General features: G+C 39.1%; 1 protein-coding gene across 1 annotated transcript in view; it reads left to right on the top strand.

The window, feature by feature from the left end:
• LOC139729338 (uncharacterized) overlaps nucleotides 1-14,790 on the top strand; it is a 104,371-nt gene that overhangs the window by 28,356 nt on the left and 61,225 nt on the right. The window contains exons 3-5 of the mRNA XM_071640269.1: nucleotides 8,647-9,123; nucleotides 12,271-12,390; nucleotides 12,971-13,189. Coding sequence (XP_071496370.1) covers nucleotides 8,647-9,123; nucleotides 12,271-12,390; nucleotides 12,971-13,189 — 816 coding nt within the window. The remainder of the gene's footprint in view (nucleotides 1-8,646; nucleotides 9,124-12,270; nucleotides 12,391-12,970; nucleotides 13,190-14,790) is intronic.

Raw genomic sequence — 14,790 nt, 5'->3', positions numbered from 1 at the left:
AGTCCATGAAGATCCATTTCTGTATGCACTATCATTATTATCGTCAGATTATTATTATTTTTTTGCCTGTTTCAAATGGAATTGTGTCCATGTTAATTTGTCAAAGAGTAAATTGATTAATAAAAATCTTCCTCTTATGGTGATATGTCCAGAGACATGAGGAGGGAAGGGGAGGGAATACTCATGTACAAAATAGTCTTTCAATTCAAAACATCCTGTAAGGACTTGCAATGGACAGCAAAGGTTTTTTTTTTCTTTTTTTAATCTATTCCCCATTCTGCCCATTCTGTGAGTAAGCCATAAACATAACAAGAAACTGGATGTGTGCATTATAGAATACAACAAGTAAGAGAATTAATGCATGTGAAATAATGAGGAATCTACCTCCATAGAATCCTTGCTTGTTGGGTGTAGATTAATACCAGAAGCTAATTCTGAGGGTCTGAGCATAATGTAACATTATGGACATACGGGATTGTTTTTTGTAGAATGTAGATAGGCTGTTTAGTTGGAAATAATAGGAAGTTAGGATTGGTATAGGGTCATTTTGATGATATCATTCCACTAAGAGGCACTTCCAAATGGAATGTCGTCGACATCTTTTTAGGGTTCGTTGCAGATATTTCCCTCAGAGCTCCTTCCAGCTGGCAGCGGCAAAAAGACCCAGTATTGTGTTCAATACCATGGAATGGGAGGGCAGGCCTGATTTGGATAATTTTGGGAATTCCCGTAGCAAATTTTGCAAGGCTTTATCACTTCTCTGTGTTAGCGCACACACAGGTGAGGAATCTTCACCATTATCCATAAGCGTGTGCTCCGATGCACATTTTTGCTGCCTGGTGCGATTCATGGTTTTTGAGTGTATTCGGTGGGTAAATTGGGACCTCCAATGAATCCCCACGCCACTCGGTCTTTACAGGCATGATTTACCATTTGCAGATGAAATAAAAACCCAGCATTAGGGCTTCAAAATTGTTCTAAAATGTGACTTAGGGATAGAAACAACCAATGTAAAAATTTTAATTAGTATAATCAATGTTAAGTATTTATGTTAGATACACAAAATGTGAACAATGGTTACGATAAAAATGTTTCCAGACTAAACCATCTACAGTTTATTGAGAAAAATATTGATATCTCCTTATATTTTAGGTTTTATTGCAAAATTCTTATATGGTAGGATGTTTTGTGACACAACTGACCCTCCACATATGCATCAAATGTGATAACTCAAACATTTTTAAAATCACTGCTCCCATTGGTAAACAGGACCTTTCAGGGCTTGTTTTAGATGACTAGGCCTACCTCTAGGGCTCACTCCAGCTGACAATGTTTAGGGCTTGTTCCAGATGACTGCCGTCTTTAAACTTCCATCGCACCTGACTAACAGCGGAAGGAAGCAACACTGTGTCAAGAGCAAGTGTTTGCTTTATCTACAAGTGGGACTGTGGAAGGTTACATACGGTGCCCTAATCAATGAAGTCTGACATTACAAAGTGACGCAAAGCTTCTCGGGATAACCTTCTCTTATCCTTCTTGTGTCTTTGAAGTGAATCCATATTACTGCAATAAATGGAGTAAAATCACACAAGACAGAATATTTCATTAAAATTTTGCATAAATGAAGTCATTAAAGGGTGTGTACAGTTCTGGTTGAGGTGCGGATTTAGCTTTTAACATTTTGTGAGATATTCAGAAACCACTCTATGAGATGTCAAAGAGCATGCAATTCTAAGGGGTATCAAAAGTTTATTTGATGAAAATCGGTTTTGAAATGGCTGAGATATCCAAAAACAAGGTGAAACAAAGAGATCCTTATAAAAGGCGTGGCCTGTCGCCTTTTAGTATTATCACTTTTTTGGATATCTCAGCCATTTGAAAACCAGTTTTCATCAAATAATTGTTGAATCCTTATCAATATTACATGCTCTTTCATATTTCATAAGAGGTTTCTCATTATCTCACTTAGGAACGTTCAAAACATGAATCCCCACCTCAACCAGTACTGTACAGTCCCTATAAAATCTTGCATTCTCATAAGACTAAGAAAAAAAAAGGAATAGTACATGTGAAAATTATATGAGGTGCTTAGTTGCTAAACTATTCATATCAGCAGAATAATTTGGCAAGAAAGTTGTTTCTAATTTCATTGCAAGAGGAATGTAGTGAAGATTACTTGAGGACCATTCAGACACCTTGAAATTTAACCTGTTCAGGACTGCTTTCTTAGGCCCCTTCTGAAATTGACATAAATACGTTTGCTGACATATTCAGTACTGGGTAATTTTCAGTTTCCCTGGGCAAGTGGGCAAGTGAATTTGAAGTGTTTATTGCAAAGTGAATTAACTAAATTTCTAGTCAATCTGAGATATTTGTTATTAAACCTTCAAAAAAAAAGACCCCAGTGACAATGCCAAGAAAATATGGGATTTTTTTTCTCATAACTTTAAGAATGCTCCTAGTTATGCAACAAGTGAGGTACTGTATCATTGAGAAGGTTTCATTTTGCTCTGTCTGATGGTGCAATTACTTTAAATTGTTTAAAAAGGGCATTTAACCCATTTTGCAATCAAAATCTTCTTTTGTAACACCCAGCATCATGATGGGACTGTTCCATCTCTCAGCATGAAACACCTTTGACAACTGAGCAATTTACTTTTCTATCTTTTGTTTGCATTTGATTATTTTATTTAGTTTTTATGTCAGTACTTTTAATTCAAAGTTTACCGATGATCTAGTACATTCTTTTTATTTTGCAGACTAGCTGAAAAACATCCCTGACTGGTGACAACTGATTGACAAATTGACAAAATGATTTTTAGTGTTAGTACTGTGAATGAATAGAATGAGTTAATACAAATGAAAGAACAATAAGCTACTCTCACTGATGTTAGCTAGCTAGATGACATATCTGCAAAGATGTCAAATATTAGTGTGCTATCCAAGAAGAGTGCTGCTACCTTTAAAGGGATGGCATAGTATTGGTGGAGATGAGAATTCCACTTTTAACTTTTTGCAAGATACCAAGAAACCACTCATGAAATAGTACCGAGCATACTATTCTAAGAAGTTTATTTGATGAAAATCGGTGTTGCAATGGCTGAGGCATCCAAAACAAGGTTAAAAAAAGCGATTGTAATTAAAACTGGGTCCCACCTTTTACTAGGATCACTCTGTTTTTAATATCTCAGCCATTTCAAAACCAATTTTCATCAAATTAATGTTGAATTCCTCTTTGAATTACATGCTCTTTCATATTTCATATGAGGTTTCTGATCATCTCACAAGAAAAAAAAAAATGTTGGAAACCTGGAATTAGGTCTCAACCAAAACTATACAATCCCTTTAAACTGTGTTCATTTTCTTCTGCCCGACTAGCTGTCCCAGGAAACGTGTCCTGTATGGCCTGTAGGAAGTAGCATCCTGTCCCAGTGAATGTCTTCCTATTTCTGATAGTCTGCTGCCGTTCTTTTTTTTTTCTCTTCTCCGTCGGCTGTGAATGGGACGTCTCGTCAGGGACATTTCCTGTGTCCGAGCACGCTATTTATCTCCCGCCTCCCCACCGTAACAGAATATACTCCTCTGAACAAGGCTGACTAACGATATAGTCCAATTGATTTCGAGCTAAAACAGAGTTCTAAGAAGGGCTGAAAATGTATCTTCCAGCATTTGGAATTTGCTTGCAATACATTGAAAGGCTTTACCAAGAATCTTGTCTGGCTGATGGGATTTGCCAGTATGATGAGTTGTTCTAGAGTATTTGAAAAATAAAATTGTAGAATAATTTTGATCGTAATACACAACTATTATTCCTAAAGCACCCTCCCTTTTCAGTGATTGATAGGTAAAAGTTTTTTACGTGATGGTCAAATTGTGCCTAGCAGTAGTATTGAATCTTATTCAGCTAACAAGCTGTGTGCGATTCACTCTCATGCAGTGGATGCTGTTATGGCCCAATATATGTAATCAGTTATAAAACATCATGTAACAACACCAATCAGGTATGCTCTAAGATTGCAACACTTCTGACATTTTACTTATTCATCTATTTATTTATTTATTTATTTATTTATTCATTTTTTATTATTATCATTTTTTTTTTTTTTTTGGGGGGGGGGTTAATATTTCACATTTATGACATTAACCAACTGAAATTGTGTTAAAACAGCAGTATCTTACACATTTCTTATTCTTGTGTATGTCTCCATTTTAGAGAGTTGCCCCCCATGATTGCAGCATGGTAAAAGTTTGTTAGGTTACTCTTTTGTCCTGCTTTGAGAAGGTGAAGAGGTCACCTGGGATAGGGGTCACCAGGGAGGGCAGCAGACAGACCCCTCCCTCTCTCATGATGAGTAATGAGATGCGTCGATTGACATGTCTGGATGAAAGGAAAGAGAACTCAGCCAGATATTCCTTGGGATCTCTCTCCTCCAGTCTGTGATTGAGTGTTATCATAACCTCATCTGTTTCTTCATCACACTTTAGCGTTTCAACTGACCCTACCACTTCCTTTTCATCCCATCCCTCTCCCCTCAGTCTTTGGGTGCTTTTATCAACTCTTTTTCTCGGCAGAAACAGGTTTTCCAAATGGCTTTCAGGGAATTTTTATGAGATGATAAACGCAAAGCTGTTCTGATTATGGGGTTCAGAAGGCCTTTTTAAAAACCGCAAATTTGTGCTTTCCGAAACATGGGTCCGTTGCATAAAAGTTACCATTATGGTAACTTTGCCATCCAATGGTAACTTCCATGGAATTCTTGATTTTGATTGGCTGTTGAGTATTGCTGCCATGGTAGTTACCATTGTATGGCAAAGTTACCATAATGGTAACTTTTATGCAACAGGCCCCAGGTTTCCGAAACAGGTTTCCAGAGTTTCTAGAAGCCCTTTGAAGCAAGATAAACGCAAAGCTGTTTTGAAACGGCTTTGTACTGCGGTTGCAAACCATGCGCGTCAAAATGTGCAATGCAGCTGCGCAATGACAAGGCCAGTTTTTGTGTTCGCGATGAGTTGATAAATGCAACTATTTTGGAAGCCGTTTGTAAAGGGCTTTGGAAACAGCTTTGGAAACAGCTTTGGAAACAGCTTTTGAAAGCCGTTTCAAACTGGGGAAAGATGATAAACGCAGCCTTTGAGCATCTGTGAATAAAGATTTCTGGCAATTGAAACAATGAACTTGGAATATAAAAAAAAGAGAAACTTTTGTGAATTTTGAAAGGAGCCAAGATTCGCAAGAGTAAAATGCACTATCAAGTTTTTTTTTCCCCCTTTTTTTTCTATACAGTACATCGAATGCCAGAAGCAATTCGCAAAAGTTTCTTATCATGAAAAAGCCTTATTGTTTGAATTGGCTAAAGTTACATATGCCACAATTTTTTTTTCTGGTTTTACAGTAAGTGCTGTTTGCTCTAACTGGTGTTTTTCATTTGTGAAACTGAGATAACTATAGTCCTGTTCATAGTGAAGTAAAGTTATCATGGTAACATCTTGGTTAATAGGCGTCTTTTACATGCCAGCTCCCAAACTTTTCCCTCCACTCTTTGTTTCTTGCGTTTCGATGTGTATGTCATAAGGTAGTTTGTGTGTCATAAGTGTTTGATAGTGATTCAAGTGTGCAATTAATTATTGGATAGAGAAAGTATACAGAAGATTGGATCAATCATGAGACCAAAGATGAAGAAAAAATGATGCAGACATTTGCATTTTTTCCAATTTACGTTGTCCTTATAATGATCCACAGGTGGTAGTACCCGGACCTGGTAATATGGAAGGTTATTGGTTCAAGTCTCAGGCAGGATCTTTCTTTGCTTCTTGGTTGGTTCATTGTGGTATGAATTGAACCAGCATTCCTACTCACTGGGAGCTACAAGAAAAACCAGCTTTACAGACTTGGAACTTATCCCAGTTCATTTGAAATTAAAAGAGCCTGTTAGAGATGGTTCCATGATATTTGCTCCCGTGACTAAATTGCTGCCCTGAAGTATCTGCATGCTGAGCCAAACATAAATTTTACCCACAAATATCATAAACCCTAAACCTAATTCTGCATCAAACTAAACCAATAACCTTATCACAACCCTTACCCTAACCCTAACTCTAAACCTAATCCCAAGTCCTTGGAGAAAATAAGATCGGAAAAATTGTCACAAGAGCTATTGTCATGTCACTGTTAGAGATACCTTTTTGGTGAAAATACATATATAGTGAAGTACCCGCAACTCGTCAGGGGCCCGAATACCGTCACCCCGCTTAAATTTGTTTTGAGCGCACTAAACAAAAATTTATGCCCGGGACTGTGTTCAGTACGCTTGAAACTTGGCAGGGCTACCACAACCAAGCAAATTGTGGTGAATACCGAACAGTTTTTCATGAAAATCTGAAATTTAATCGGAATACGTGTTATAAGTATCACCACTGTCCCCGCACGCATCTTTTACGTGTATGTCTATGGGAGCATCACGGTCACCCGCACACGTCTTTTACGTGCTTTGTCTCTGGGAGCGCGGGTGACGAGTTGCGGGCCCCTTCCTTAGCGCGCAACTTTTTCGCATCGTTCGCGTTTGACGACGATAGCAGCAAATTTTCGATATCGATCAGTGAACTTGTGATTCCATTGGAATTTTCAGCATTTTTCCTGTATGTGAGTTGGATTTCATAGAATTTCAGTGGCGAAATGTGATTCAAATATGCGCAAACATTAACTATGACGAGGTGCGGGTCACCCAAGTACAGTTGTATATATATATATTTTTTTTCACCTACACGTGGACCCACTGGAATACACTCATGGATGCTAGATTAAATCATTCTCGGAAGAGATAATATCAGGTATACAGACAGGAAGACATTATTGCTTCCTCTACAGACTGTCAGTTCATAATCAGATTAGCATCCAAAAGCTGCAGCTCTCCATGTCATCCCTAGCTGGCACTCTGTGGATCTGCCTCTGGGGAGTTTGATAAAGGTGCATTCACTTTACCATGGTCTTAAAGGAGACCTCCCGATAATTTTCAGACTTTTACATTTGAACAACTATAAATTAGTTATACTAAGTACAGAGTATCAGAATATATGTGACCGTGCACCTCAAAACAAACAAAAAGTCGCCAGATAGGAATTTTTAGTTAAGACCATATTCTGAAAGAGCAGACTTTAAGCTTTAAAATGATGTATAACTCAAATCAAATGGACTCTCCTAACCTATCTAAATATTGGAAAGAAAGCACAAACTCAGGAAAAGTGTGAACTGAGAAAAGAGGCTCTGAAGTACAGTGTCTATTCAAGCGGTTAATCTTTACCAAACCGTGCTAGCTGCGTGTGCGATGAATGGGACAAAAAACAGGAAGTAAACCACGGGAGTAACAACAATGAAGGGATTATCAGATTAAACTGAAATTAAGCATGCCTCATTAACACATTTTGTCCATAATTAATGCCTACTTTCAAAGCAGTAGCAATATTTTTTCAAAAGTTATTAGAGTTGAAAGTGAGGACTGTGGACAAGGTTTTTCAGAAATGAAAAGGGGATTCTGAAGACACACCTAATCACACTATTCTACCAAAAATGTTCGACATAAACTGCTAAAAAAACACACTTTCCTGCCCGTTTTATGATACCAAATTTTAGCATGATGTAAAAGAAGACCTGCTCTTTCAGAAAATATGAAAAAGTGAAGTTGGGCTAGGTTGACCCATTTTACTTATTTTCAGTCCTCACGCAAAATCAGTGTGTGCGACTTTATGTTCGTTTTGAGGTGCATGGTCACATATAGTGATTGGGTTGAAGAATAAGAATGTTTTCAAAATTTACAACAAATTGCAATGAACAAGGATGATGACATGGCAGCCTCACCATAAAAAAATGTATAAGTTGGGGCTCAATGAAACAGACCAAAGAAGATGACATGCATACATTTTGCACAGGTGAACTTGTTAAGCAAGTGGTATTGTGATGGAATTATACCACTACATTTCTGAAACATGTGAGGCTCCTACACGTATGTCATCATCATTGTTCAGTGTAATTTGTTTAAGACTTTTCAGAGTATTATTTCTCTGCTCAAAAACCACAATAAATTCCACAAATCTATACATGGAGCTGTTGATTTGTGTAATACATGATGTGAGATTATGAAAATTGTCTGGAATGCCCCTTTAAATACTATGATATTTGGCACTGTTCTCATTGGCAAAATACTCTGATAATAATGTACCTTAATAATTTTCATGAAATACCATATTTCTTGTAAGCAGTGGGCATTTGGGATATCTCCACTAGCTATGAAAAGACAGTTAGCAAAATAAGGATTTTGATATGGTAAATGAATGATTGTATGCATGCAAACTTTTCCCCCTTTTCACCTTGTGATGGGAAAAAGTAATAGAGCTGAAAAAATATTAAAAATGCCATTAAAAAAATTGCTTTTGTGGTATAAACCCAGCAGCAGTTGATGTGTAATAATGACGATACCATTCTGAGAATGGTGTACCATGTAGGATTAGCTGAACTTTAATTTCAATGAATTTTGTAGCAGGAGAATGTGATTGTTTGATATGAATTTGAGTAGAGAAATGCCTTTTATAGTACTCTATTGTTAATGTACAGTGCAATTCATTACCCATATGTCCATGTTGTGTTTTTGCTAGGTCCATCATATACAGGCAACTGGCAGCTGGTACGACGTACGACAATCAGTGCCCCACAGTACGTATCGGGATACCAGTCCCCTACCCAGGCCAGAGGGGTAGGTGTGGTCAGTCGTGCTCAGGTGGTTGGTCAAGTGAACACAAGACCTAGGGACAGCCGGACAATAGTCCAGACCAGTGTCTTGCATCGTACTGGCTCACAGATGGTGCTGCCCAGCAGTGGCCGGACGGCGGCACTATCCGGCTCAGGGGCCTCAAGGATCCCGGGTGGACCAGCCATCTCTAGCGGAGTCCAGACAGCGGCCAGGACACAGAGAATCCAAGGCCGACAAGCAATCTCCCTACCTAACCCTTCACACACCTACAGCTGCTATGCCCTTGGCTGCCACTACAGGTGCAGAGTGTCCAGCAACGGTCAAGTCCAGTGCACCTGTCCACCAGGCTACATGCTCGGCGCTGACCAGAAAAGCTGTATTGGTATGTGACCACAATCTTCTTATTCAACAAAATTTGGAGGAGTGAGATTATGCTGACTTGGGTGGCTTAATGAAAGAAAAATTTGCTTTTAGGTGTAAAGAACTGTCGAGGTCTATTACTTTCATTTCTGATTTTTGACGTTGACTTTAATGATAGTGAGTGAATTGAAGCAGGAGGTATTTCAAGGTGAGGATAATGTTGCTAGAAGCACTTTTGGAAAAAAAAGAGGTGCTGAGGAATAGAGAGGTTTGTAGCAAAGATTAAAATTCTCTTGCAGGCTCTGTTGAGGATAGGTTGCTAATAATGAGAAAGTTAATGTGTGGAAGGGGCTTTTGTCTTGAGAAAAAAATAGTGAAGGAAAAATGCAGTAAGAAGTGAATATTGTGAAAAGGGGTTTGAGGTTTTCAGCTGGGTCTGTAGAAATGATAGTTAGGTATGATATTTGACCGTGCATCACAAATCCAACAAAAAGTCGCACACGTTGATTTTGTACGAAGACTGAAAATAGGTGAAATGGGTCAACCTAGCCATTCTTGAGTTTTTGATATTTTCTGAAAGCGCAAGTCTTTTTCTACACTCTGCTAAAGTTTGGGATCACAAAATGAACAAGAAATTGTATTTCTAGCAGTTTTTCTCGAACACTTTTTGTAGAATAGTGTGATTGGGTACATCTTTAATGAGTCCCCTTTCCATATCCTGTATAAAACACAGGATGTCAACCACCAGAGCAACAACAATGAAGGGATTATCAAATTAAGCTGAAATTGAGCATGTTCTATTAGCACATATGTGCTAATAGAACATGCTCAATTTCATGATTAATGCCAACTTTCAAAGCAGTAGCATTATCCTTTCAAAAGTTATTAGACTTGAAAGTGAAGAATGTACAAAAGATTTCAAGAAATGAAAAGGGGCCTCTAAGACATACCTGATGATTCTACTCTCCCCCTAAAAGGGGTTGTAGGAAAACTGCTGAACACACACTTTCCCATTCATGTCATGATCCCAAACTAAAGAATAATGTAGAAGAAAGATAGCTCCTTCAGTTAATGTGGAAACTCAAGATTGACTTAGTTGACCTATTTCACCTGTTTTGAGTCCTCACGTAAAATCAAGGGGTGCGACTTTTTGTTTGTTTTGTGATGCACGGCCACGTATACAAGTAGTTCCAGCTAGAGTTGATTGATTTTAAAGGCTGACCATGATTACATAGTAAATCAGATTTCTGTAAACCAGCTTTCATATGCAATTGAGTAAGGAGGCTTTCTGCTGAGACCATCTAAAGTTACGTTCAGACGGTAGGCCCTAACCTCGAGGTTAGGAAACCTCGAGGTTTAGCTCTTGCCCCCTAACTACGACGTGTGTCCACACGACGAATCGTAACCTCGAGGTTACGAAACTTCGAGGTTAAGCTTCTGCCCCCCGTAACTACGAGTGGGTCCCACTCGATGTTAAAACCACAAAACCGGAAGTTTAAGCCCACATTGCTAACAAGGCGTCTATTTATTCTTTAGTCCAACCCTGTCGGACTCGCTTACAGGTACTCTTTTTCTCTGTCATGATATGCAGAGATAGCACTGCACTGATGACTTTATCCCTTTATGAAGATATTCGTCGAAAACATTTCTTTTTTAGCGTCGGAGAAGAATATAGAATACAGTAGCGAGTTCGACATGTTCAGTTTCAGAGATCAAGCGCATGGGAAGAAAAGATGATGTTGTTGTGTCGTGCGTCATAGGTTTTTCACGTGTAGTGTATTTGTGGTGTACGTTTGGGAGGTTGACCCGGAAGCAGAGGGAAATTGTGGGGGGGCTGGAGTTTACGGCGAGGTCACTCTTAACTTCGAGTTCGTTGTTTTTTGTGTCCACACGGTGCTTAACTACGAGTGGGGACCCCCCGCGGCTCGTGGTTAGAGCGCTAACCATAAGATTTCTCGTGGCTCGAAACATCGAGCAAACCTCGAGGTTTGCTAACTACGAGTGCGTCTTCACGGTCCCTAACTACAAGCTCTAACCTCGAAGTTTCCTAACTTCGAGGTTAAGGGCTCCCGTCTGAACGTAACTTAAGTTTCTTGGTAGTGCCACTTATAGATAGTGGCTTGTGATTTGATAAAGCTTATTATAGGTAGCATCAGAAGTTCTTGAAAAATCTTATTCCTCCTCTGTAAGGTTTTTGTCTCGCTGGGCTCGAACCCATCTCTGGGCTGACTCGACCTGTCACAGTGACTTGGCCCCATTTCAAGTCATCAACTTACATCAAAACAACAACTCCCCCTCCCAATTCCTTTCCCCCTCCCCTTAATTCTCCGAGGAGAGAGAGAGAGAAAAAAAAGCTGGTGAATAATCACAAACAAATGAAACTGATACTTGGAAGTGAGCTACTCAAGTGTGCCAAATTGTAAAGTGACTTCTGATTCTCAATGAAAATGTTTCTCAAAATAAATGTAAATTATTGAGGAGCACAAATATGTAGATGATGGAATAAAAAGAGATAGGGAGAGAAGAGTTTTATAGCATCCTCACCTTTCCTAATGTCATGACAAAACTGATTATCTATATTCAAACATTGTGTATCATTAAGGTGTGGTGAAACAATGAGCATTAGAATGGGTAACTAATCCCTATCCATTTACTGATCGCCTTAAGGAAATCTGCGCTGATCTATGGAGGAAGCAAGCCGATGGATGTGCCTACTGGCAAATGAATCACAGTGCAGTAAGAGTTAGGAGTATATGAGTGAACGCTATTTATTAAATAAATGAATGGTATGTAATGTATGTCTGTTCTGTCTGTCTGTCAGTATTTATGTGTGAATGCAGGGCTCGACATTACAGGAGGTCTGATGGTCTCAGGCCACTGAAGATTAATATAAGGCCTCCAAATTTCCAAAAAGGTTACCTTTTGATGGCCTGATTGGGCAGCTAAGAATGAAAATAGATTGGTATGCTCCCTGTATTTTGGGCCAATACACTTCTTTTTTGGGGGCCACTAAAATTTGTAATTCAAAGATTTTAGTAGCCCCAACAGAGAAAACATTTTGTGTCGAACTCTGATGTGTGTATGTGTGCGTGTGTGTGTGTTAGTATGATTCTGTATCCTTCACAGCCCACTGATATCAAGAATAATGATTGTGTTTGTCTCCTCACAGACGTCGATGAGTGTTCACGTTACCCCAGTCTGTGCCAGCAGAGGTGCCAGAATACACTTGGAGGATACCGGTGTGGCTGCCAGAGTGGCTTCCTCACTGCCAACCGGAGGACCTGCTCAGGTATGTGTTGCCATGGTAACGTGAGATGGAAGGATGACTTCCAAGTGGGATGGTCGACTGGGTGCATTGATATTCCCCATGATTTTTGTAATGCCCTTAATATGGTAGCTCTTCTTTTTCCCCTTATTTTTGCCGACTCATCTTCTTGTTCACTTTTTCAACTTCTTTTGTTCTTTTTTTCTCCTTTTTCTCTTTCTCCTTCAAGCAAAATATCTTTTGTAGAGGTGTTCATTTGTTAAGTGACGATTGTTTAGTAATCCTAAATTACCTTCAATTGCATACCATGAATCCATACTTTGTGGGGCATTTGGAATGATGCATTCCAGTACAGAACATGATGATTAGACCACAAGTTACACTATTTTCACCATATGCTGTATCCTTATTTTGTTTGATTAAAACATCTTCCCCAAGTTGTTTTGGAATATATACATTTTGATATCATTCATATTGCCCGTAATCATAGGAATTTTTAATATACAATCTCAAGAGAAATGTGATATATAAATAGAATATGATGTAAAATATATCAAGGAACTTAGAAATGAAATGAAATCATTTGTTTCAATTCAACTTACAGGGGGCTGCGCTGGCTGTTCGAATCCCCAGCCCAACCCGAGGCCCAACCCGAGGCCCAACCCGAGGCCCAACCCCCGACCCAACCCCCAACCCAACCCCCAGCCAAATCCCTACCCGTACCCCAACACAAACGGTAACGGCAACCCTCTCCCTGGTGGATCCACAAACTGCCCCCCTGGCTTCCAGCCCCAGAGGACAGCCCAGGGAGTTCGATGTGTTGGTAAGTCACTCAATGTCACCAGCCAGTCTGCAGCTTTGTATTGACAGATCTATACAAGTCTTTATGCAAATTAATTGCTGTATAATGGAAATAAGATAAATATGACATGGGGGGAGGGGGAAGGCCAAGCCCACCTTTTTTTCTGCACCATACAAAGGGATACAAAAGGTGTCACCACTTTGGGCCCCCACTTTTTTTTTTATAGATAGAAACCTTGAAGTGTGAGCAAGGTAAGGGCTTTGTTTGTTTGTTTTTGTTTTTTGCTTGTCAGCTGAAGAAACCCAGAAGTGGCAGCAGAAGTTGCGCTGAAGACCTTTTTTTTTTTTTTTTTGCTTGTTAGCCCATGAAACCCGGAAGTGAGCCCCCCACCCCCACTTTTGAAAACGTGGCACCGGCGGTGTAATATACATGAATATGAATATAATGATATATGATATAAATGTACAGACATGAGTACTTTGATTTTTTACCAATATGTGAATAAAGTGAAGAGTTTGTTCGCAAAAACCGATAAGTCCATATTTGCCAAATGGAGATATTTGCGATTAAAGGTCAAGAAAAATAAAGAGAATAATAAGAAAATGTTTGCTTCTTTTGACCATAACTTCAAAAATGTACCTTTATATGTATGTAGTGACCAATATATCATTTAAAAGGTATTATTTTGTACTTTATGACCGAGACCGTACTTCAAAAATCTTCAAAAATGGACTTATCGGTTTTTGCGAATAAACTCTTCAAATGTCTCATTCAAGGTCAATGTCAATAGTGTTCCAGGGCAAGGCTTGAACTCTAAATCTTCATTTCTGTTGCCTTCTAGACCACAACACCTTCACGTTTACCTGTGTAGCACTGTTTCAGAGAAAGTTGGACTTTGTCTATTGAAAATGAGTAGGCCTATATAACTAAAATAAGACCTGTTTGAGTTGTAACAGGAGAGACTTCTTAATGGAGAAGAAATACACTCATTCTCACAAATTCCTTACCATAGGCCTATCTATTCATCCATATGTAGGCCTATATCTGGCACAATTCAAAACAAAAATCTTGACAAAAAAGGTAACACAGGGATATGAAGAAGAGGGGGCATGGGATGGTGGGATGTAGTTGGCTTCAAAGGAATTGCCTTTATTTAGCTGGCAGACAAAATTGACAACTACTCACTTAGAGAGTATATTACTCCCACATCATTAATTGAATTTTCCTGTTGTTTCCACTCCGTGGTCCCTGCCTGCTACTCTTCCGTTGCTTTTCGTCAGTCCGTATCTTGGTTACATATATCATGCCCACCCGCCCCATTAGTTTTTCCTCCTCCTCTCCCAAACTGGGAACTAATTTTTTTTTCTACCTTGCATTCTCCCCTTTGCCTATCTCTGTGTATATACTCCGGTATCATATTCTAAGTTCCAATGTGAATCTCCCACCTCCCATGACAATGCAGAAACCTTTTTGAAGGAATTTAGTAATGTTCGATAAAACCATCATGAAATTCTAACTCTAAATCCCATGGAGATCATCATTCCCCCCCCCCCCCCCCCCATTTATCAGGGTATTCATTATCAGTCTTAATATCTGTACTGGAATACTGGTTATTATACAAT

The sequence above is a fragment of the Diadema antillarum genome, unplaced genomic scaffold, assembly GCF_040938485.1.
Source record: "Diadema antillarum isolate AM-2024a unplaced genomic scaffold, OU_Dant_1.0 scf00000020, whole genome shotgun sequence".
Classification (NCBI taxonomy): domain Eukaryota; kingdom Metazoa; phylum Echinodermata; class Echinoidea; order Diadematoida; family Diadematidae; genus Diadema; species Diadema antillarum.
The sequence above is the reverse complement of the archived record's forward strand: the minus strand, read 5'-3'. Positions and strand labels throughout refer to the sequence as shown.